The following is a 21,945-nucleotide window of genomic DNA, read 5'->3' on the forward strand; positions in this document are numbered from 1 at the left end:
TTGTGGCATGCACATGGGTTTTGTTTAGGCTAGGCAGTAGTGCGAGGTGTCCTGATGAACACTCACCAGTCGACGTGCAGGCACAGAAATCAGGACGCGCTCTGTGTAAAGACACTTCAGCTATCAAGATATTAGCAGTAAGTTTCCAGAGTGTTCAGAATAAAGTTCCTGAATTTACTGCCCTCCAGGAAGTGTGTGGCACGCAAATTATTCTCGGGTTTGAGACCTGGATGAACCCCAAGACAGGAAGTTCTGAAATATTTAGTGAGGGTTGGACCGTGTTTCGGAAAGACAGATTAGACACCGTAGGAGGTGGTGTCTTCATTGCAGTTGACAAAAATATTGTGTCTACTGAGGTCGAAGTAGAGCGTGATAGTGATGTTATCTGGACACGTTTAACAGGGCTAGGGGAAATAAAGTTAATTGTGGGGTGTTATTACCGGCCACCAGGTTCCACCGTGACAGTTCTAGAATCATTCAAAGGGAGTCTACATTCTGTATCGCAGAAGTACCCGGATCATGCAGTATTAGTCGGAGGCGACTTCAACCTATGTAGTATAGACTGGGATCTCTATGGATTCATTACAGGTGGTACAGACAAGCCGTCATGTGAATTACTTTTCAACACATTATCCGAAAACTGTCTTGAGCAGATGAATCGACAGCCAACGCATAATGGAGATATTTTAGATCTGGTAGCCACAAACAGACCAGACCTCCTCGACGCTGTCAGTGTTGAGACAGGGATTAGTGATCATGATGTTTTCATTACGACTATGGTTACGAAAGTTAAAAAGTCGGTCAAGAAGGCTAGCAGAGTATTCTTACTAGAAAGAGCAGATAAGCAGTTGTTAGCATCCCACTTAGTAAATGAACCGACTTCATTGACTTCCGGTACGATATATGTGGAAGTATTACGGGCAAGTTTTAAACACATTGTAAATCACGCATTGGACAAGTATGTGCCGAAAATGTGGGTTACGGACGGAAAAGACCCACCGTGGTTTAACAGCGCAATTTGGAGAATGCTCAGGAACCAAAGGCAGTTACACTCGTGGTACAAGAAAGATCGGGAGAATGAGGACAGGCAAAAGCTAGTAGAGATTCGTGCTGCCGCAAAAAGAGTGGTACGCGAAGCATTCAACCACTACCACCGTCATACCTTAGCAAAAGATCTTGCTAAAAACCCAAGGAAATTCTGGTCTTATGTAAAATCGGTAAGTGTGTCGTAGGCTTCCATCCAGTTACTCACTGATCAGTCTGGCCTGACAACTGAAGACAACAAAACAAAAGCTGAAATTTTAAAAAATAGCATTTGAGAAATCTTTCACACAAGAGGATCGTACAAACATACCACCATTTCAGTGTCGTACAGATTCCCATATGGAGGACATAGTGATAGACATCCCTGGGGTTGTGAAGCAGCTGAATGGGTTGAAAATAAATAAATTGCCAGGTCCTGATGGGATTCCAATTCGGTTCTACAGAGAGTACTCTACTGCATTGGCTCCTTACTTAGCTTGCTTTTATCGCAAATCTCTTGCCCAACAAAGTTCCGGGGCGACTGGAAAAAAGCGCAGGTGTCGCCTGTATATAAAAAGGGTAGGACAGATCCTCAAAATTGCAGACCAATATCCTGACCATCGGTTTATTGCAGGATTCATGAACATATTCTCAGTTCGAGTATAATGAATTTCCTTGAGACAGAGAAGTTGCTCTCCATGAATCAGCATGGCTTTAGAAAGCACCGCTCCTGCGAAATGGAACTTGCGCTTTTTTCACATGAAATCTTGCGAACCATGGATGAAGGGTATCAGATGGATGCCATATTCCTTGACTTTGCCCAAGCATTTGTCTCGGTGCCCCACTGCAGACTCCTAACTAAGGTATGTGGATATGGGATGGGTTCCCAAGTATGTGAGTGGCTTGAAGACTTCTTAAATAATAGAACCCAGTACGTTGCCCTCGATGGTGAGTGTTCATCGGAGGCGAGGGTATCATCTGGAGTGCCCCAGGGAAGTGTGGTAGGTCCGCTGTTTTGTGTCTACAGAAATGATCTTTCGGATAGGGTGGATAGCAATGTGCGGCTGTTTTATGATGATGCTGTGGTGTACAGGAAAGTGTCGTCGTTGAGTGACTGGAGGAGGATACAGGATGACTTGGACAGGATTTGTGACTGGTGTAAAGAATGGCAGCTAACTAGAAATATAGATAAATGTAAATTAATGCAGATGAATAGGAAAAAGAATCCTGTAATGTTTGAATACTCCATTAGTAACATAGCGCTTGACACAGTCACGTCGATTACATATTTGGGCGTAACATTGCAGAGCGATATGAAGCGGGACAAACATGTAATGGCAGTTGTGGGGAAGGTGGATGGTCATCTTTGGTTGATTGGTAGAATTTTGGGAAGATGTGGTTCTTCTGTAAAGGAGACCACTTATAGAACGCTGGTGCGACCTATTCTTGAGTACTACTTGAGCGTTTGGGATCTCTAACAGGTCGGATTGAGGGAGGACATAGAAGCAATTCAGAGGTGGGCTGCTAGATTTGTTACTGGTAGGTTTGATCATCACGCGAGTGTTACGGAAATGCTTCAGGAACTCGGGTGGGAGACTCTAGAGGAAAGGAGGCGTTCTTTTCGTGAATCGCTACTGAGGAAATGTAGAGAACAAGTATTTGAGGCTGACTACAGTACAATTTTACTGCTGCCAACTTATATTTTGCGGAAAGACCACAAAGGTAAGATAAGAGAGATTAGGGCTCATACAGAGGCATATAGGCAGTCATTTTTCCCTCGTTCTGTTTAGAAGTGGAACAGGGAGAGATGTCAGTTGTGGTATGAGGTACCCTCTGCCACGCACTGTATGGCGGATTGCGGGGTATGTTTGTAGACGTAGATGTAGATCTATGTTCTCAGTTGTTTAAAAATGACTGGGTACTGCAGTTCCTTTTTGTAGCCATTGGTGAAAACTCAGTGTTTGCTGTGCCACCGAATAATAGGCAGCCAGCGTAAGTTTTCAATTGAAAGACACTACAATACATCACAAAGACGAGTGTAGTGTACTCAACAGTGAAGAATGGCAAGCAAAATTAAATGTCCTTAAGAAAATGGATGGGACACATCAACTCGATTTTACAGTACATCAGAGTAACTGATGCTTACGGTATATTGATAATTTTTACTTATGGGCCGCCTGACAGCAACTGAATAAAACACAATTTTAGTGCCATATGCGTTTCGCCCTAATTTTCTGCAAGGCATCATCAGTGGCCTGGAATATGTACATATGATTGCTATTTTCTTTACATTTTTGTCACTGTGCCTATAGGTTATAAACAGTTCTGGTGGTTGCTATTTCCTATTAAGTAGTAATATTTTGAACTGTACTTACAGGTTGCGTGTACAATTTCTTACAGACGATACAGCACATAAAATTCAACAAAACATGCAAAAAGAACGATTTAATTCCAAGTTACATTAATGTAAAGGTTAAAAACAGTTCTACAGTGGCACAAAAGTCGAAAACATTTGCAGAACGATATTGGTTACTACATGAAATTAAGATGCTCTATTCGAAAAAACAGCACCTAAACATGATGCTCTATGAGACTCATCTAGAATTGGCAAAAAACGTAGGAAACGCCGCAGTTTTCATGGCACTAGTAGAAAAAACTGAACATAACACATACATAGCAATGAAACATTTATAAAAACAAACATAAACAGAAGATAATGAAACTAACAGCAAAAAAGACGCAAAAATACATTTACATTTTAAATGTGAAACCACATGAACACCAACACACATTCCATCCACGCTTAGTTAACCCAACAGAGACAGATCTACACGAAAATGAAAAAATGCTCTTGGAAAAAGGTTTGAAACACTGCACCAAGTATGGACTGGAATCTGTGAGTCTCAGTGACCACAGATGGAGCACCATCAATGCAAGGCCATTGGAGAGGACTCATAGCACGGATGCGCCAAAAGCTAGGGTGCACAAATGAGACGTATGGAATTCACTGCATTCTGCATCGAGAGGCGCTTTGTGCAAAATCAGTAACTTTAGCAAACGTCATGCAAATTGTTGTGCATACTGTAAACTACCTGAAGACACATGGGCATAAGCATCGCCAGTTTCGGCAGTTCTTGGAGGAATTAGGAGCGGAGTACGGCGACATAGCTTACTATACTGAAGTACGCTGGATCAGTTGAGGTAAAATGCTGAAAATATTTTTTGATTTACGTTTGGTCATAGTAACATTCTTACATGAGAAGGGAAAAGGTGAACCTACGTTGGAAGACCCTTGTTGGATATCAGACCTTGCATTTCTTGTGGACATTATGTCTCACATGAACAGCCTGAACATCAGTTTGTAAGGTGAAATTAATTTAATTTCTGACATGTTGGAAAAAACAAATGCCTTTGAAAGGAAGCTTGCGCTTTGGGAGTGCCAGCTGCTTATTTCCCGACTCTTGGACTGGTCCATGAAAGAGCTAGATTTCAAGAATACATATCAATAATTGTAAAAATTAAGGAACAATTTCGAGCACAATTTGCAGATGATACGAGTTTGTCTCCTGCCATTCGCCTCTTTGCTCGACCGTTCTCGTCGTCAGTTGAAGATGCTCCGAATGTTCTACAGACGGAACTGATCGACCTACAGTGCAATACAAGACTGAAGGACAAGTTCTTTGAAGTGCGAAGTTCAAAAGAATTCTACGAAAATTTTTCACAACAAGAATATCCACACCTGCACAAAGATGCCGCGAGACTTATGTCCATGTTCGGGTTGACATATGTTTCTGAAAGGTTTTTCTGGGTGATGAAAATGAATAAATCAAGGTTTCTATCAAGCATAAGTGATGAAAATCTTCACAACTGCTTGCGTTCGTCAAAGAGCTGATCTTTTATGCCCGATATTAACTATATCATTCCTCATGACCAGTGATAAACATGTTTGGATTTATTCCTTTCATAGTTAAAAATTATTGTTTACTAACTGTGCATTATTGCATCATTCTGCTCCATGGTACATTATTATCAGGAAAATTGCTCATTAAACCGATTGTTCCAATGTATACTTACACTTAGTGGCTGTAACTGAGGGCACCGAGAATTAGTTATAGGAAACCTTGCATTAGTTTAATGTTATTTGAAATCATGAATAGGGTTCGCTGTAAGTCACTAACTGCTCTCTTTCTTAAATACTAGATCAAAAACATTACGCGTATTTGCGTGCCGTCAGTGAAGCTGCCTTAATAGAAACCCACGGTTGTTAACTGTATTACTTGTCTTCCTGGATTAAACTGGTAACATAAAAGTAGACGTCTCAATGAGTAGACTGTGACAGTATTTTAAATGTTTTAATACGCAAAATATCTTCCCATGGTTGGCTTGCAAGCTGTGGTAAGAGCACTAGAATGCGCTGGTACAGAGTACCCCAGCAAGTGGATAAAGCGACATCTGTGCATAGAAACGTGCACTACATGAACGCTGGCGGCTGCGGCATGCACGCTGTGACCCGGAAGTTGCACATGTGCAGGAGCACCGCACGCGTGCACAATTTCTGGCCGGCCCTGAGAAAGCGGAATTTATTGCTATCTTAGAAAGCGACAGTAGATCATTTTCGGCTAACCCGGACTGGCTCAAAACTTTGGATACTGTATTGCAACTCTGGATCATGATCCATTCTTTGTGGAACCGTATTCGGTACCTTTTTCTAAAAAACAGGACATACAGAATGAAACAGATAAGATTATGGAATGAGGAGTGATATAACACAGTAACAGCGAATATATCAGTCCACTTATCATTGTAAACAAGGATGGAGGAGTACATGTTGCCATTGATGCACAAACTCTAAACAAAGTAGAAAGAGAGGTGGACAGGCCTGAAAATCTGGACAAAATGTTGCAAAAATTTCATAATGAGGTATTTAACCAGCTTCAACATGACTGCTGGCTATTGGCAAATCCCATTAAGTCTACAATCGCATGAATATAAAGCAATCCTGTTTACCGGGAAATGTTATCGATACAAAGTAGTTCCATTTGGACTGAATACCTCTCTGGCAGTGTTTATTAGAGCTCTGGACTTTGTGTTAGGGGAGGAGTTGAGTTCCAGGTTAACTATTTATGTAGATGATTTATTTATCTCCAATGAAAACTGGCAAAAAAAGCTCCAAACTGTTGCTCTTCAAGCAGGAGGCATCACTTTAAAATTATAGAAATGTAAACGTATAAAATTAGAAATTAAATTCTTGAGCCATATAGTTACTAATACCGGCATTAATAAGGACCTGGAGAAAGCTACGTGCCTTAGAAAAATTTCCCCCAGCAAAAAATAGGAAACAGTTGTAAGCCTTTTTAGGTTGGTGTGGATTTTACAGAAAATTTGTTAAGGGGCAACCCTTGAATAATCCACACTTGAACAATCTATAAAAAGATTTAGTGCTTTTGTTTGGACAGACGAGAGTCGACAGGATTGTGAATCTTTAAAGATTAAAATTTGACATGATAATGTTTTACATCACCCAGTACTGTCAGAGACTTTAATATGAATACTGACAGTAGCACCTATGGGATTGTATTGAAATTTTCCAGGAGATAAATGCTACAGGAAATTTAGCTCATAGAACTATAGCTTTTGCCAGCAGGGCATTGACAGGAAACAAAAGGAACTTCACCATATCAGAGGAGGTAGCCTTGGCCATATTATGGGACCTCAAGAAATTTATAGATTATTGGTGGGGTTTTAAGATCATCACACATAGACCACAAAGCTCAAACATTCCTTAAAGATTGTTGCCTTCTAAATGGCAGGCGCACCCAATGGGCTTTATACCTGCAACAATGTAATTATGAAATCTGCTATGTAAAGGGTAGAAAAAATTATGTGGAAATCAATTGTCCCAATGTTACTGATGAAGTACCCAATGAATGCAATGGAGATGGAACTTTCCAAATTAATTACATGAAGAAGTTCAGGCAAAAATGAATTTGAACAGATTTGCAAAAGCATGCGATATCATCAAAATGAGCATCCAACTTGGAAATCTGTTAAAGTAAATTTTGATTTTGATAAGTATCTTGTATAAGAGGAAAGGCTTCATTACTGAAGAATGGATGGTGTGTTGGCCTACCCAATTTGATACAGATGTCAGATTATTTTCACTATCATTGGGCCAAAGGAGTGTCTAGACAAATTGGCTAGTGTTATAGTGATTGCCAATAGTACGGGTCGAAAGGTAACTGAATGTATTAGGTCTCGTGACATCTGCTAGAGAGCTAAGGTAACCAATAGAACTAATCAAGGCCCAATGCAGAACACGTTACCTAAAGATACCATGGATTTACTGTCTGTGGACCTGTATGGACCCCTCCCCACAACTTCTGGTAATTGTAAATGTATTTTACTGATTTTGGAAGTATTTTCTAAATTTATAAAATTGTATCTCCTGAAAAAGGTTAAGAACCATTGGAAAACCCAGTGCAGTACTGCCCAATAATGGCCCCAATTTAATTCCAAAACCTGGAAAGATGGCATGGAGCAGAATGGTGCAGAAACTAAATATATTGCGGCCTACCATCCAGGCAGCAACCCTGTTGAACGCTATACGAGGGAAATAGGATGGTTATGTAGGACCTATTGTCACCATAACCACTGAGCGTAGGGCAGATTTGTATGTGAATTTGAGAGTTTAATTAAGACCTTGCCTCATAGGTTTACTGAGTTCACACTTGGGGAAATTCTGCTCAATACTGAGAGCAAATGTTTAATTGAGGAAAAACTAGAGTTCCCACCGTTTACAGATTTGGGATTAGCCCAGAAGAAAGAATTGGTAAAAGAAAAAACAAAGCTGAAACGAGATCTAAAAGGCACAATAGTAACCTGAAGTTTGCCGTGTTCAAAATTGGAGACTATGTTCTTCTGAAGACCCATGAATAATCAAGTGAACTTAACCACGAAATTTCTAAATTTATGTATATCTAATGGGCCATCCACAGGACAAGACACACCTCACAACAACGCCTACTATTTAATCTACCCAGAGTCGAAAAAGCTCCTTGATGTCCATAATGTAGTGGATCTCAAACTTTATGTACCTAGGAATGAATAAATAAAGAAATCATATCAGACTAAAAATGTATATCATACTGTAGATGAAATAATGTATCTATCTTATGAAGCTACTATACTGTATTTAACTAATGTATGTTCTTATAAAAATGTTATGTATGTAAAATTGCTGTTACTATCTTAGAAGTTTCAGATTCTAAAAACTGTTGTAAAATATGCGATACCCTGTACTAAAAGGGCTACAAGCAAATGTTGCCAAATTGAAAAGAAATGTGGAATGCCTTAAATACAGACTGGGCAGCATAGAAGACTTGCCAAAGTGGGGCAAAAAACTATGTCTGTAATAGACTGCCAAAACCCAAAATGAGCAGTCAATTGATTACTGTAATATGTAATTTGTTAATGTTGTCAAATGGAGTGCAAGTTGCTATTGCAGGTAGCAAAATTATTTTATTTTCATATCTGTTAGTGTTGTATGTGTTTTGCTACAGTTTTCAAAGAGGGACTGTGTTTCAAATAAAGGCAGTAAGAAAAGAATAGTAGATTTAGTTTAAATATGTTTGTTTATGTAAATATCTAAGAATGGACTACTATTATTAGAATCAGCATTGATAGTTTCCTCCTTTGTAACTTCAAAATCATGCTATGGGATGTGTTGCATGTAAAATGTCAGATTGCTTGTGATATATGTAGGGGGTATACTTGACAATACAGATAAATTTTGCTTACTACTCAACTTACTGTGTCTCAAAATGAGAGTCAGTTATGACAGGTGTACATAATTGAATAATGTTGCTTTTTTTTGTTTTGGTAATTAAGTGTATAGAGTGTATAGTGTTTTAATGTATTCTTTTCATGCTCAACTCTGGATGAAGTGATTATTATTTTCGACTGCTTGGTACCATTAAGGTGTTATTGATGTTTGCCTAGCAGGAATCTTCAGTGAACCATGGGCCATATGTAACATCCATTTTTGACCTACTTTGTATTGATATTTCTATTTGTAGAGTTACTTATGTGGAGTGCTGTATCTGTCATTTATCTGTCGTGGAAATTCTTTGATAATGTATACATATTTCAGTTATGTGAACTTTTGGAACAAAGTTTAAATTAAGCTTGTTAATGTATATAACTACTGGAATGATTATTATGTAATGCACTGTAAATGACTTGGTCCATAGTTAGGGAATGCAGGGTTGAATGTAAAAAATGTGGGGAATCCCTGCAGCTACAGAAGTAGCCTGGCAGAATGGAAAAGGTGTCGTTCACGCAAGCGGCAACTCGTCCCTTACGACGGCTAACGAGTCTGGCTTGAGCAGTGCTGTGGTTAATATCTCGCTAGCAGTAGCGGAACGTTGTGGCTCATATTCTTGCAGTTTTGAGGCAGAGGAGCTAACAGCGTTATTTATGCACCTGTGATTCCGCATTTGGTGATACCATGTATAATGGCACGGTTTTCGGCCCTGCAAAAATATAATTCAGAAGATCTATAACAGGGCAAGGCCAACAGTACTGCCATGACTACATCGCCACCATGTTAACAGCCACTGTAAATCATGCCACCAGTGCCACCAGCCTTCCACCAAAATGTTTATATTTGGCACTCTGTAAATGGACCAGGTATTTGTGAAATTTGGTTGATTTTAATAATAATCGTTGTATTGCTGAAAGCTCTATGTTGAACCTGTGATTATCCCAAATCACAAACCTCACCAGGAATTCTATCCTAGTGAATTTAATTCCGAGTGTGCTAATTTATTATGAAAAGACTATTCAGCAGCTGTAAAAATAGTTGTGATTGCTTTCTAATGAGTGGAGTTGTGTTTAAAGTTCAGTTTTATAGTTTGAGAAATACTACACTGCCAGTGCTTTTTAAATCGATCTGCAATAATTTTCTTAAATAATTTGCCTTACTTAAAAAGGTACCAGTAAATAGTAAAGTTGTTAGTTAAAAGAATAATAATATTGAATAGAAGTAAAAAAGATTATTAATTATGCACTTTGATCAGAATTACAAAGCTTTATCACTGTTCATTTTATGAGTAGGTGTTTGAACTTGAATTTAATATTGTGTTGGCATTTGCACAGTCAACCATATTTTGAGAAGGTTAAATGACTGCTTTTCAAAGCACGTTTGCTATTTGAAGAGTTATAGTTTGTTGTGCTTCACTTAATAAATAATTATTCATGACAATACTCACCATTTCCCATACACACTTGTGTAGTTTTGTTAATGAGCATGGTTCATCAAACCATTAAAGTTTAATAGCCCTCATGTGCTAGGCTATTTGGTTAATGAAGCAAAGCAAAGGTCCCTCCAGAGACACTGTAGTTAGATTTGCTTTCTGTTTAATTGCTTCAAACTGAGCTCAAGAAAGAAATATTTACTGTGTTAGCTATTTTAATGCAAGCTGGTTCATGTAATGGCATAGAGAAACTCTACTAAGGAATGATGTTATAGAGTACGATCATAATAAACCCCGATTTAAATCAGAATCATTTCATGCTCTGCCCTGTTTACTAATGCTATTAGTATCATGTGTGTTGGTGACTGGTTGTATTAACTGCTGCATCTAGTTCATTCAAGGTACATCGTCTTGACTTCCAAGTTAGTACTACATTTATCTGCAAGGTTAGGTTACTGTGTTGTAGTGCGAACAGATGTCAAGAAAGAGTTTAGTAGGTGTTAAGGAAAGTTAGGTTAGCCCTAGCACTGCCTTGAGGTTTATTACATTGTTTGACAGAAAATGCCTAATTAGGCTGGCAACTGATATTAATATGTAATATTATGACTTGCTTTTGTGCTGGAGAACATCTGTTCCTCACCCACCTGTTTAGTGTTGGTTATACTCTCAGTGTTTTGGAAATGAATCCCAGTCAAACAGATTGTTTGTTATGTTCCCATTAGGTTCCCATTAGGTTATCTCACGGTCACAACTTTCTCAAAAATTCCTCATAGAGATTTAATGTAATCACTGACTGCCATTTATGGTGGTTGGTGTTACCATTACAAGCACTCCCTTTGGAGGAGCCCTCCTGCACCATTCCACCACATGTGGATGGCTGACTTGCTGCAAGGCTGTGCCCTGTGTCCTGTGGCATTTGTATGGCTGCTTCGGTATCTTGGCATTTTCAGCTCTTAAGGAGGGAGGCAGAGCTTTAGTTGGTAAAGACATTTCCAGCTGGAGTACATCACAACCAGACACACATTATAGAATCAGGTATTGGATTTTAAGGTGTACCCAGGACCAGAGGTACAGTCAGATCACAATTTATTTATGACAATAAGTGAAGTAAATTTTAAGAGAGTTTTTACGTGAATTCAGTGTGTAAATAAATAGGATACTGAAGTACACAGGAATGGAATGTGAATTTTAACTTCTATGAGGCTCTAGATAATGTGATAATGAATGGCGATCAACCAAATTTTCACGTTCGTCTATACAATCGATGAGAGACAATTCATAACAACAGACAGCCAGAAAAAGACATCCAAACACTACAGAAGTGACCAAGCGCTGGTAAGTGTGATAGCTTACGCATAATGAGCTAAACAGCTCATGAATCCAACTTACTGACAAAAATAACAACATCCAGAAGAATGGAAGACAAAGCTGATGATCTGTTTGAGGATGCTAAATTTGGAGTAACGGATCCAGGGAGGTCAACTTGACCTTCAACCTTATAGTGGCAGGAATGTGTGAGAAAAATCAAGAGATATTTATTGGATTTGTAGATCTTTACATGACATTTGACAGCATGAAACAGTGAATTTTTTTTCTCTAAAAGGTACGTATATGGTACAGCAGATAACATAGAATATGAGCAATAATCAACAAGAATTGGTACTCTGAATCAAAGATGATTAAAGATAAAGATGCAGGTAGTCTCCACAAATGTTCAGATGAACACTGAAGAATCATTGGTGGAATTGAAGAAACTTCCAGGAATTTAATTAAAACTGAAGGTGAAAAGATTTTGTTTAATAAAATTCACTGGTGATATTTCTGTGTTCACTGAAAGTCCGAATGAATCACCAGAGCTGATGAATGTAATAAATAGTTGAATGAACACTAAATCAGGATTAATGAATGGAAGAAAGAGGAAAGTATTGCGGAGTAGCAGAAATAACATTCGTGGCAATGTTCACATCGGAATTAAGGACCACGCAGTAGACTGCTTGTAGTGACTATTACTCATGAAGCTAATTTACACTGAGGGACAGAGTGTGGTTGTTATAAGGAGTAATGTTGCATGGGAAAGCAGGAGATTCCTTGTGAAACAAAGTTACTAATACCAAGGATAGGCCTTAATTTGAATTGGATGTCCCTTAATGTATGTCTGGAGCACAGTACTGCATAAAAATTAATCGTGGATTATGGAAAAAACAAGAGGGGAATCGGAGCATTCTAAATTCGGTGCTATAGTAGGACGTTTAATCTAGGCGAACTCTTAACAGAAGAACTGTGGAATGTCTGTGCAGAACAGGTGACGATAGTGTGGTATGTGGAAAACTGTGACAAGTACAATGGTCAGCATAGTAAGTTATATTTGAAGGCATCAGGGAATAACTGCTGTAGCACTAGAGGTAGTTGTTGAGGTTAAAAACTGAAGGGAAAGACAGAGAGAGGAACACATACCACAAATGACTGGATTCTGGGTGCTAATGGCACTGCGAATCTGTTGCTCACACAGACAGACATTGTCAACAGGAGGCAGAGTTTCTGTTTTGCATGTCTGTGGTTACTGGAACTGGCTGTTACAGCAGTGGGGCAACCAAGGTGGACCACACCCTGACACGCTAAGGCTCTGCTGATGTTTACTTCTGGTTGGTGCTTGCAGAGAGTATTTTTGTTACTAACAGAAACTTTATAGCAAATTATTGGGTTGTTTTTCCTGTCTCATTCCTGACGAGAACCAATAATGGTTTCATAAATGTGTGTCTATGAGTGACCTCTGCCAGACCATTCCAATACATCCAGAGTAACACACAATTATCTCATCTGACATAGTGTTACACATTCAGTGCACTCATACTCCACCTGCCACTAAATTTTCTGTGGATGACATTGCATGAATTGTTGTTGGCATTGGTTCGCTGATTTTGATGAGAATAAGTCACTGAACTGTTGACAATAGCTAATTTCTCTACCAACCTATTCTTAATTAACCTCTCTCCCATGATACTATGATCTAGTCCTGAGGATACCACCCATGAATGTATGTTCTGATGCTTTTCAGTATTTATGTCTGATCTACCATGTAATGGTGTGTGTGTGTGTGTGTGTGTGTGTGTGTGTGTGTGTGTGTGTGTGTTGAGGGAACTCACCGCATTTGAGAGACTGTGGCCTCATCAGGTGGAGGAGTCGTGGGCTGCGCAGCAGCAGGTGTCTGGCGAGTTGCGCTGGCAGAGGTGGCGGCAGCAGCGGAGGTGGTGGTGGTTCTGGTTGTGGTACTCAGCTCTGTAACGACTGGTGCGCTGCACATACGGAGAGAGGCAGGGTGTGAGCTGGCTGGCATTTCCTCGTGGGGATGTGGGGGTGCCTCCCTATGGCCACTGTGTGATTTCAAGTTGTAGCATTCGCACTGCAAGTAATAGGTGAAAAGCAATTATGATTTTTAGCATTTGTGCATGCAATGTCAACAACAACAATTGGTGCCGGTTACGACTCTGAATCAGGCACAGAACTTTTTGGCCTATCATTTCAGATTTATAAATTCCACTCGTAGTGACTGGTGGAAAAGTATTTGACAGTGAGCACCTCTTCGTGTGTAGTCAGTGGTGGTAGCATGTACAGGGTTAAGAGTCCCAGGTAGCACAGAACCCTTCCTCGCATAATTTCTAGTTCAGACACAAGCATATCTCACTAGTGGTGAAATAAACTGACATTGTGCATCTATATGTGGCTAGAAAACAACATGATATGTGCTGGGTTCGGAACACAGCGGGGGAATACTTTGTTGTATAATCATTTCAGTTTCATCATCCCTCTAGTGAAAAATTTAGATACATAAAATTATAAGATTTTGTTGTGCGTCATTGACAATCCCTGTCCAAAACAAAACCTTATCACTCATCATATCTAGTTTGAACAAGCGCAGTGCTGTTACATATGGTTAAAATGATAGTTAAGATCTCTCATGCTTTGTTAGCAAAGACAGTAGTGACCGGATTGGAGTCCTAGGTTCCAGTCCCAAACAGAACCATGCGGTATCTTGCCTTTTGAAATGTCATTTATTGTAATTAACTTTAGTTTACAAGCACTGAGGACCGCCATCTCTGGTAATGGGTTTTATGATAATTACGTTATTGTGGTACTGGTTTTCGTATGGACAATAGCAGGAAAGGGCAGTTTTCTCTAGTGGTCTCTTGTAGTAATGATTTTGTGTTGTGAAACGACTGTATGAGAAAGAGAACAGCCTAACTGCAAGACAGTTATGTGGCTGCTTACAAACCAGGTGCAATGCAGTTCAGGTCATTTGGCTACTTCTCAGCATAGTAACACATGCATATAAATCAGGCACAACACTTGTCTGGCTGTGAAAAGTTTTTTTAATGTAATTAATGTTATACTTTTGATCATCAGACATTGTTCAAAGCATGTTTTAAAAACTGGCCTTTGAGAGGTACAGAAAACAAACTTGTTGACAGTGTGTTTCAAGCTGAGCTGGGGAAGGAATTTAGTACAGCGGACAGTGCGGCAAGGTGAAACTTGTGATTTGACACCAGAAAGAGGCTGTGGCCGTGTAACAGTTACTTGTCATAACAGTATTACCACATTAATCTAAATTTCATTCATTAAATACGGTTGACAGAAATTTAAACATTTTTCAAGTGAGCATCCTCACTTTGTAAGCACATATGAAATCACAAGGTAGTTAATGTAAGCTGTGTCATTCCCCAATCCAATTATGGGAAAACAAACACTAATGTCTGTGTGTGTGTGAGTGTGTGTGTGTGTGTGTGTGTGTGGGTGTGGGTGTGTGTGTGTGGGTGTGCGTGTGTGTGTGTTGCGTTTGCACATCCAAGTTTGTGTGTAGGGGGGGGGGGGGGGGGGTGGAGGCGATGAGCAATTTTTGTGATTGACGATACTGTAGTCCATAAGTTGTGCTGTGAACTTGCTACCGATATAAAATTAAGTTTGTCCTCCACATACAGTAAATGGTTCAAATGGCTCTGAGTACTATGGGACTTAACATCTATGGTCATCAGTCCCCTAGAACTTAGAACTACTTAAACCTAACTAACCTAAGGACAGCACACAACACCCAGTCATCACTAGGCAGGGAAAATCCCTGACCCCGCTGGGAATCGATCCCCGGAACCCCGGCGCGGGAAGCGAGAACGCTACCGCACGACCACGAGCTGCGGACCCACACACCGTAGGCATGAACTGTAAATTCCGTGAGAATCTAATGTCTAGAAGGCCTGGCATGGATACACGGGGGAGGAGGTTGTGAGATATCCTCCCCAAAAAATGTGAAAAAACTGTATGAAGTAAAAAATAATTCTGCTTACATGCGGTTTTATACATCTTATTTTAATTGTTATTAAAACCCTAGGCACCTTGGTGTATAAAGTTTTGAGTGTGACACTAAGTATAATTTGAGGGGGAGTGGTGGTGGGGGGCAAGTGGAATCAGTGAAAAACCAAGGCAGTTCCAGAACCAAATAATGAATGTGTCTCTGCAGCTGACACCCAATAGTGTGGGAAGTATGAGGCCGTGAACTAGGTGAAGATCAGTAATTACGACAAGAATCTAATATTCGTCATCAAGAGAATTTGTAAAATGTGCACAAAGAATACTGTTAGTAAAAAGATTACCGTTAACAAAAACTTTTTCAAACTTAGAACCTTGGTTATTTCCCACAGTGCGCCGAACGAGTTTGGAGTAATGTAGAGAAATATATTTGTGTGTTTCATTTCAAATATTTTTTCAAGAACATAAATAACAATTGTAGTATGTTTGTTGTTTGAAACATGAATTTTTATGATAATCTTTATTGAATAAAAGAGAAAGACACTGAATGATTTACAATATTGGTTACAGGTTCATTCAATTGGTTCAGGGAACGCACATAGTGTCATCTCAAACACAAGATTTCTGATATGCCAAATAGCACATAAAATACTACATAAGTATTAAAACCTAAATGAAAAATAATTGATCATTTATCAGTGTTAGTTGCTAGTAGACTTTTATGGACATATGCAATTGTAAAATGGTGCAGAATAAGGGTACCTCTGGTCGCAGAGAGCCTTCGATGCTCACAGCAATCAGAGGCACAATAGCAACAACAATGGATGGGATAGATAATGTCATAAGGTGTGCCACAGTAGAATGGAAGTCTGTAGTGTTCACTGGGTGGCTATCGAAAAGCCATGGAGCAATCGAGACACGCAGACGGGTCGGATACCTGTTCATCGAAGATGCAGTAAAGCATGGTATTCTGTGTGTCATAGAAGGAAATGTATCGAAGTACTGTGTGAGCTTTATCTAACAGCTGAATAGAGATGTCAAGAAAATGAGGTGAGAAGACTCAATTTTAGGGAACCAGCCGGAGCTGCCTCAAGGACTGGCTTGTCTGGTGAGGTGGTCTCAGGGTGCGAGAGGTGTGAGCAGCCGTACACTGGAGCACCGATGCTTACTTCTCCCAGTTTTCTGAACACCTTCCATACAACCCGTGACAGCAGACGATTATTCTTTTATGTAACAGTAAAGGAAACAAAAGAAAAATTAGATATTTAAAAAACTACTAAAAAAACTATTAAAAATTAAATATCTAGTTGAAATTGATATCACGTACTGAGGTTGGTGGTCGCTTGGCGGTGTAAAGGTTTAAAATTGTAAGTTAAGGCATCGAGGAGTTATGGACGTTTATGCTGCGTGTTTTGAAACACGAAGAGCAGAGACGCGCCGCGCCGTCTGGCCCAGTAGCGTTGTTTTCTTTGATATAGGACCGTGTGTCGATGTAAAAAAAATACTAGTTTCCACAGTAGAATGAAAGGAGAGTAACGGAAAGTGATAATTTGTAACTACATGTGACGAAAACGTAGCTTTTGCGTGAGTTTGTGTAATCCGTTTTTCTTTTCGGTTTGTATTTACGTCTTTGAGTGCGTTTTTGCCTGGGACAGTAAGATCATAAATATCTAGTTTGCTGCCCTCTACCGAGCAGGTTTCACACTTGTTGGTAGTTGAGGGTGCTGATGTTTATCCAAATGACCTTCCATCTGTAGTGCAGCTACTTTTGTACGGACACATTTCCGCATTCCTTTTCTGTTAATTGCACGTATACGTTCCTAACTTTTACCATATTCGACGGGCGAACCCTGGTTCGAGTATAAATGAGTTCGAATAAAAATTGTTCAAAATGATGAAAGCCATGCATCTATGGCTGGAGTCAAGACAGTAGGAGTAATTTCGTCTGCTAAGTGAGACACTAGGGTCGTGTGTGTCTTCTTCCGCATCTCGTGTGTGGAACACACAAATACAGCTTCTGATACTCTCCCAACGTCTGAGAGATTGTGAGATTTAGTCTCTCTCCTTCCCCCCCCCCCCCCCTTCCCAGGGCCATTTCCTTCTGAAGGAGTCAGCGTGTCAAACTTTACCTTGAAAATGTTACCACGAGCTGACAAAAATTTTGCTGCTGTTTCACGTGGTTTGGGTAAAACCTTTGCTACACAGTTGACTTTATAACCCACGTACATATTTTAAAAGTGTGACTTTTGGATATCATCAAGTCTTCTCGCACTATGTTCTTTGGCGCTAGCTGGCAGACTAGCAAGGATGTTTGTAGAGTTTGCAGCTGTAGTACGATTTATATATAACTGTAGCTGATACCCAAAATTACCATATGGGGCAACACATTAAGGTCTCCCGTGTTTTGCAGAGATATTCCACGTGTCATTTGATGTTGCTCGGCTTCGCACCTGATGCAAGTTCGGAATTGCCGATGACCTGCAATGCCTTCTCGCAGTAGCTGTCGCCAATGATCACAACATCCACATCACCTGTGTATGCCCAACACACGATATTCTGGCGGTATGTGTGTGTGTGTGTGTGTGCATGCGTGCAGCCCTCGTAGCAGTTTCTGCAGAGCGGCTAGCAGGGCCTCAGCGGCAGTGGCGAATGAGGCCCTCCACACAGGACCACCTCGGCGCACACAACTCTTGAGTGCGAGCTGCCTTGTTAGCTGACCACTGATCATGATTTGCAAACTGCTGTTCTTCAACATTATACCAATTACCTTGACAAAATATTGCAGGAAATCCAGTACGGTCATTGTTTCAAGAAGGCACTGGCGACTCACCCTACCGAAAGCATTCCCGAAATCGAGCGACCTTATGGAGCATTCGAGCGTGTGAACATGTGCCGCAGCTACGATGTCTCTATATTCACGAACACTTTGAATACTTGTTCTGGCTCTACCCACCGTAGTTCCATACGGGCCAGTTACCTCATGCATTATCATTTTAACTCTCCAGGCAAGAATGTGCACAATTAATTTTGTAACCACCATTCAGGACAATAACTGATCTCAAGAGTCCCTTTAGTCAGCCATAGCGCTAGTAGTGCTAGTGTTTTCAATACAGTCCTCAGACAGGTAGTGCCTTTTTATTGTTTTCTACAAGAAGTGTCTAGTAACCACAGTTTAGTCAACTATCAGCCGCCTTTAGTGAATTAGCAGTCTAGTTAAAAGTTGACTAACTCTCTGCAGTAAATTGATTTCTTAGGACGGATAGGATGTGTGACTGCTGTGTACGGACGCAGGGGGAGCTGGCCACTGTTCGCGAACAGCTGAGCGTGTTGATGGCCGCGGTCCGCCGTCTTCAGGCTGCTGCCTCTGAGTGTAGCGGCAGTGGGGAGTCTGGTGCGTCGCAAGGTACACCCAAGGTGTTATACATGCTTCACCCACTGTCCCAGCTGTCGAGACATCTTCGCGGGTACCGGGCGCGGTTGGGCCACCCTCTCCGCAACGGGAGTGGCGGGTTCAGCGGCGTTCGCGGCGCACGAGGCGGAGGGTCAATGTGGAGGCTGGCAGTGTGGCAACGCCCGCTCCGCCTGTGAGTGGACATGTGGCCGCTCCTTCAGCAAGGTCCGATCCGGCACACGGGGGGAGGGGTTTATTAGTTATTGGGAGCTCCAACGTTAGGCGGGTGATGGAGCATCTTAGGGAAATAGCGGAAAGGTCAGGGAAGAAGGCCAGTGTTCACTCTGTCTGCTTGCCGGAGGGTCTCACCCGAGATGTGGAGGAGGCCCTGCCGGCGGCGATAGAGAGCACTGGGTGCACCCGACTGCAAATTGTTGCTCATGTCGGCACCAATGACACTCCTGCCGTCTGGGTCCAGAGGTCATCATCAGTTCATACAGGTGGTTGGCGGAGTTGGTGCAGGCGGAAAGCCTCGCTCGCGGGGTGGAACCAGAGCTAACTATTTGTAGTATCGTTCCCAGAACCGATCGCGGTCCTCCGGTTTGGAGCCGAGTGGAAGGCTTAAACCAGAGGCTCAGACGATTCTGCGGAGATCTGGGGTGCAATATTCTTGACCTCCGCTATCGGCTGTAGAAATGTAGGGTCCCCCTGAATAGGTCAGGCGTGAGGAAGCGGCTACAAGGGTATCGGAGTACGTGTGGAGTGCACATGTGGCTTTTTTAGGTTAGAGAATTCCCTCCCTAGGCCCATCAAGACCCCTCTTGAGACGCGACAAGGTAGTAGTAGGCAAAACGCAATGGGGAATAACAATATTAATAAGCTATTAGTGAATTGCAGGAGCGTCTATAGAAAGGTCCCAGAACTGCTCTCATTAATAAACGGTCACAATGCCCACATAGTACTATGGACAGAAAGTTGGCTGAAACCATATGTAAACAGTAATGAAATTCTAAACTCAGATTGGAATGTTTACCGCACAGACAGGCTGGACAGTGAAGGGGGAGGCGTGTTTATAGCGATAAGAAGTGCAATAGTATCGAAGGAAATTGACGGAGATCCGAAATGTGAAATAATTTGGGTGAAGGTCACGGTTAAAGCAGGCTCAGACATGGTAATTGGATGTCTCTATAGGCCCCCTGGCTCAGCAACTGTTGTGGTGGAGCACCTGGAGGATAATTTGGAAAATATTTCGAGTAGATTTCCCCACCATGTTATAGTTCTGGGTGGAGATTTTAATTTGCCGGATATAGACTAGGAGACTCAAACGTTCATAACGGGTGGCAGGGACAAAGAATCCAGTGAAATATTTTAAGTGCTTTATCTGAAAAGTACCTTGAGCAGTTAAACAGAGAACCTTCTGGTGACAAACGGACCTGAACTATTTGAAACAGTTAACGCAGAACAGGGAATCAACTATCATAAACTGGTTACTGCGTCGATGATTTCAGCCGTAAATAGAAATATTAAAAAAGGTAGGAAGATTTTTCTGTTTAGCAAAAGTGACAAAAAGCAGATTTCAGAGTACCTGACGGCTCAACACAAAAGTTTTGTCTCAAGTACAGATAGTGTTGAGGATCAGTGGACAACGTTCAAAACCATCGTACAATATGCGTTAGATGAGTATGTGCCAAGCAAGATAGTAACAGATGGAAAAGAGCCACCGTGGTACAACAACCGAGTTAGAAAACTGCTGCGGAAACAAAGAGAGCTTCACAGCAAACATAAACATAGCCAAAGCCTTGCAGACAAACAAAAATTACGCGAAGCGAAATGTAATGTCAGGAGGGCCATGCGAGAGGCTTTCAGTGAATTCGAAAGTAAAGTTCTATGTACTGACTTGGCAGAAAATCCTAAGAAATTTTGGTCTTGTGTCAAAGCGGTAGGTGGACCAAACAAAATGTCCAGACACTCTGTGACCAAAATGGTACCGAAACAGAGGATGACAGACTTAAGGTCGATATACTAAATCTCTTTTTCCAAACCTGTTTCACAAAGGAAGACTGCACTGTAGTTCCTTCTCTAGATTGTCACCCAGATGACCAAATGGTAGATATCGAAGTAGACGACAGAGGGATAGAGAAACAATTAAAATCGCTCAAAAGAGGAAAGGCCGCTGGACCTGATGGGATACCAGTTCGATTTTACACAGAGTACGCGAAGGAACTTGCTCCCCTTCTTGCAGCGGTGTACCGTAGGTCTCTAGAAGAGCGTAGCGTTCCAAAGGATTGGAAAAGGGCACAGGTCATCCCCGTTTTCAAGAAGGGACGTCGAACAGATGTGCAGAACTATAGACCTATATCCCTAACGTCGATCAGTTGTAGAATTTTGGAACACGTATTACGTTCGAGTATAACGACTTTTCTGGAAACTAGAAGTCCACGAGACTCAAGAGGGCCATAGACACAGGTTCCCACGTACATTCCGTGTTTCTTGACTTCCGCAAGGCGTTCGATACAGTTCCCCATAGTCGTTTAATGAACAAAGTAAGAGCATATGGACTATCAGACCAATTGTGTGGCTGGATTGAAGAGTTCCTAGATAACAGAACGCAGCATGACGTTCTCAATGGAGAGAAGTCTTCCGAAGTAAGAGTGATTTCAGGTGTACCGCAGGGGAGTGTCGTAGGACCGTTGCTGTTCACAATATACATAAATGACCTTGTGGATGACATCGGAAGTTCACTGAGGCTTTTTGAGGATGATGCTGTGGTATATCGAGAGGTTGGAACGATGGAAAATTGTACTGAAATGCAGGAGGATCTGCAGCGAATTGATGCATGGTGTGGGGAATGGCAATCGAATCTCAATGTAGACATGTATAATGTGCTGCTAATACACAGAAAGAAAGATCCCATATTATGTAGCTACAATATAGCAACTCAGGAACTGGAAGCAGTTAATTCCATAAATTATCTGGGAGTAC

The 21,945-nt window shown here is 41.1% G+C and overlaps 1 protein-coding gene across 1 annotated transcript in view; it reads right to left on the reverse strand.

The window, feature by feature from the left end:
- Positions 1-21,945, reverse strand: part of LOC124741117 (pneumococcal serine-rich repeat protein-like) — a 161,452-nt gene that overhangs the window by 21,279 nt on the left and 118,228 nt on the right. The window contains exon 6 of the mRNA XM_047248651.1: positions 13,421-13,570. Within this exon, the coding sequence (XP_047104607.1) occupies positions 13,421-13,570 (150 nt within the window). The remainder of the gene's footprint in view (positions 1-13,420; positions 13,571-21,945) is intronic.

Source organism: Schistocerca piceifrons, unplaced genomic scaffold (genome assembly GCF_021461385.2).
Source record: "Schistocerca piceifrons isolate TAMUIC-IGC-003096 unplaced genomic scaffold, iqSchPice1.1 HiC_scaffold_1870, whole genome shotgun sequence".
Lineage (NCBI taxonomy): Eukaryota > Metazoa > Arthropoda > Insecta > Orthoptera > Acrididae > Schistocerca > Schistocerca piceifrons.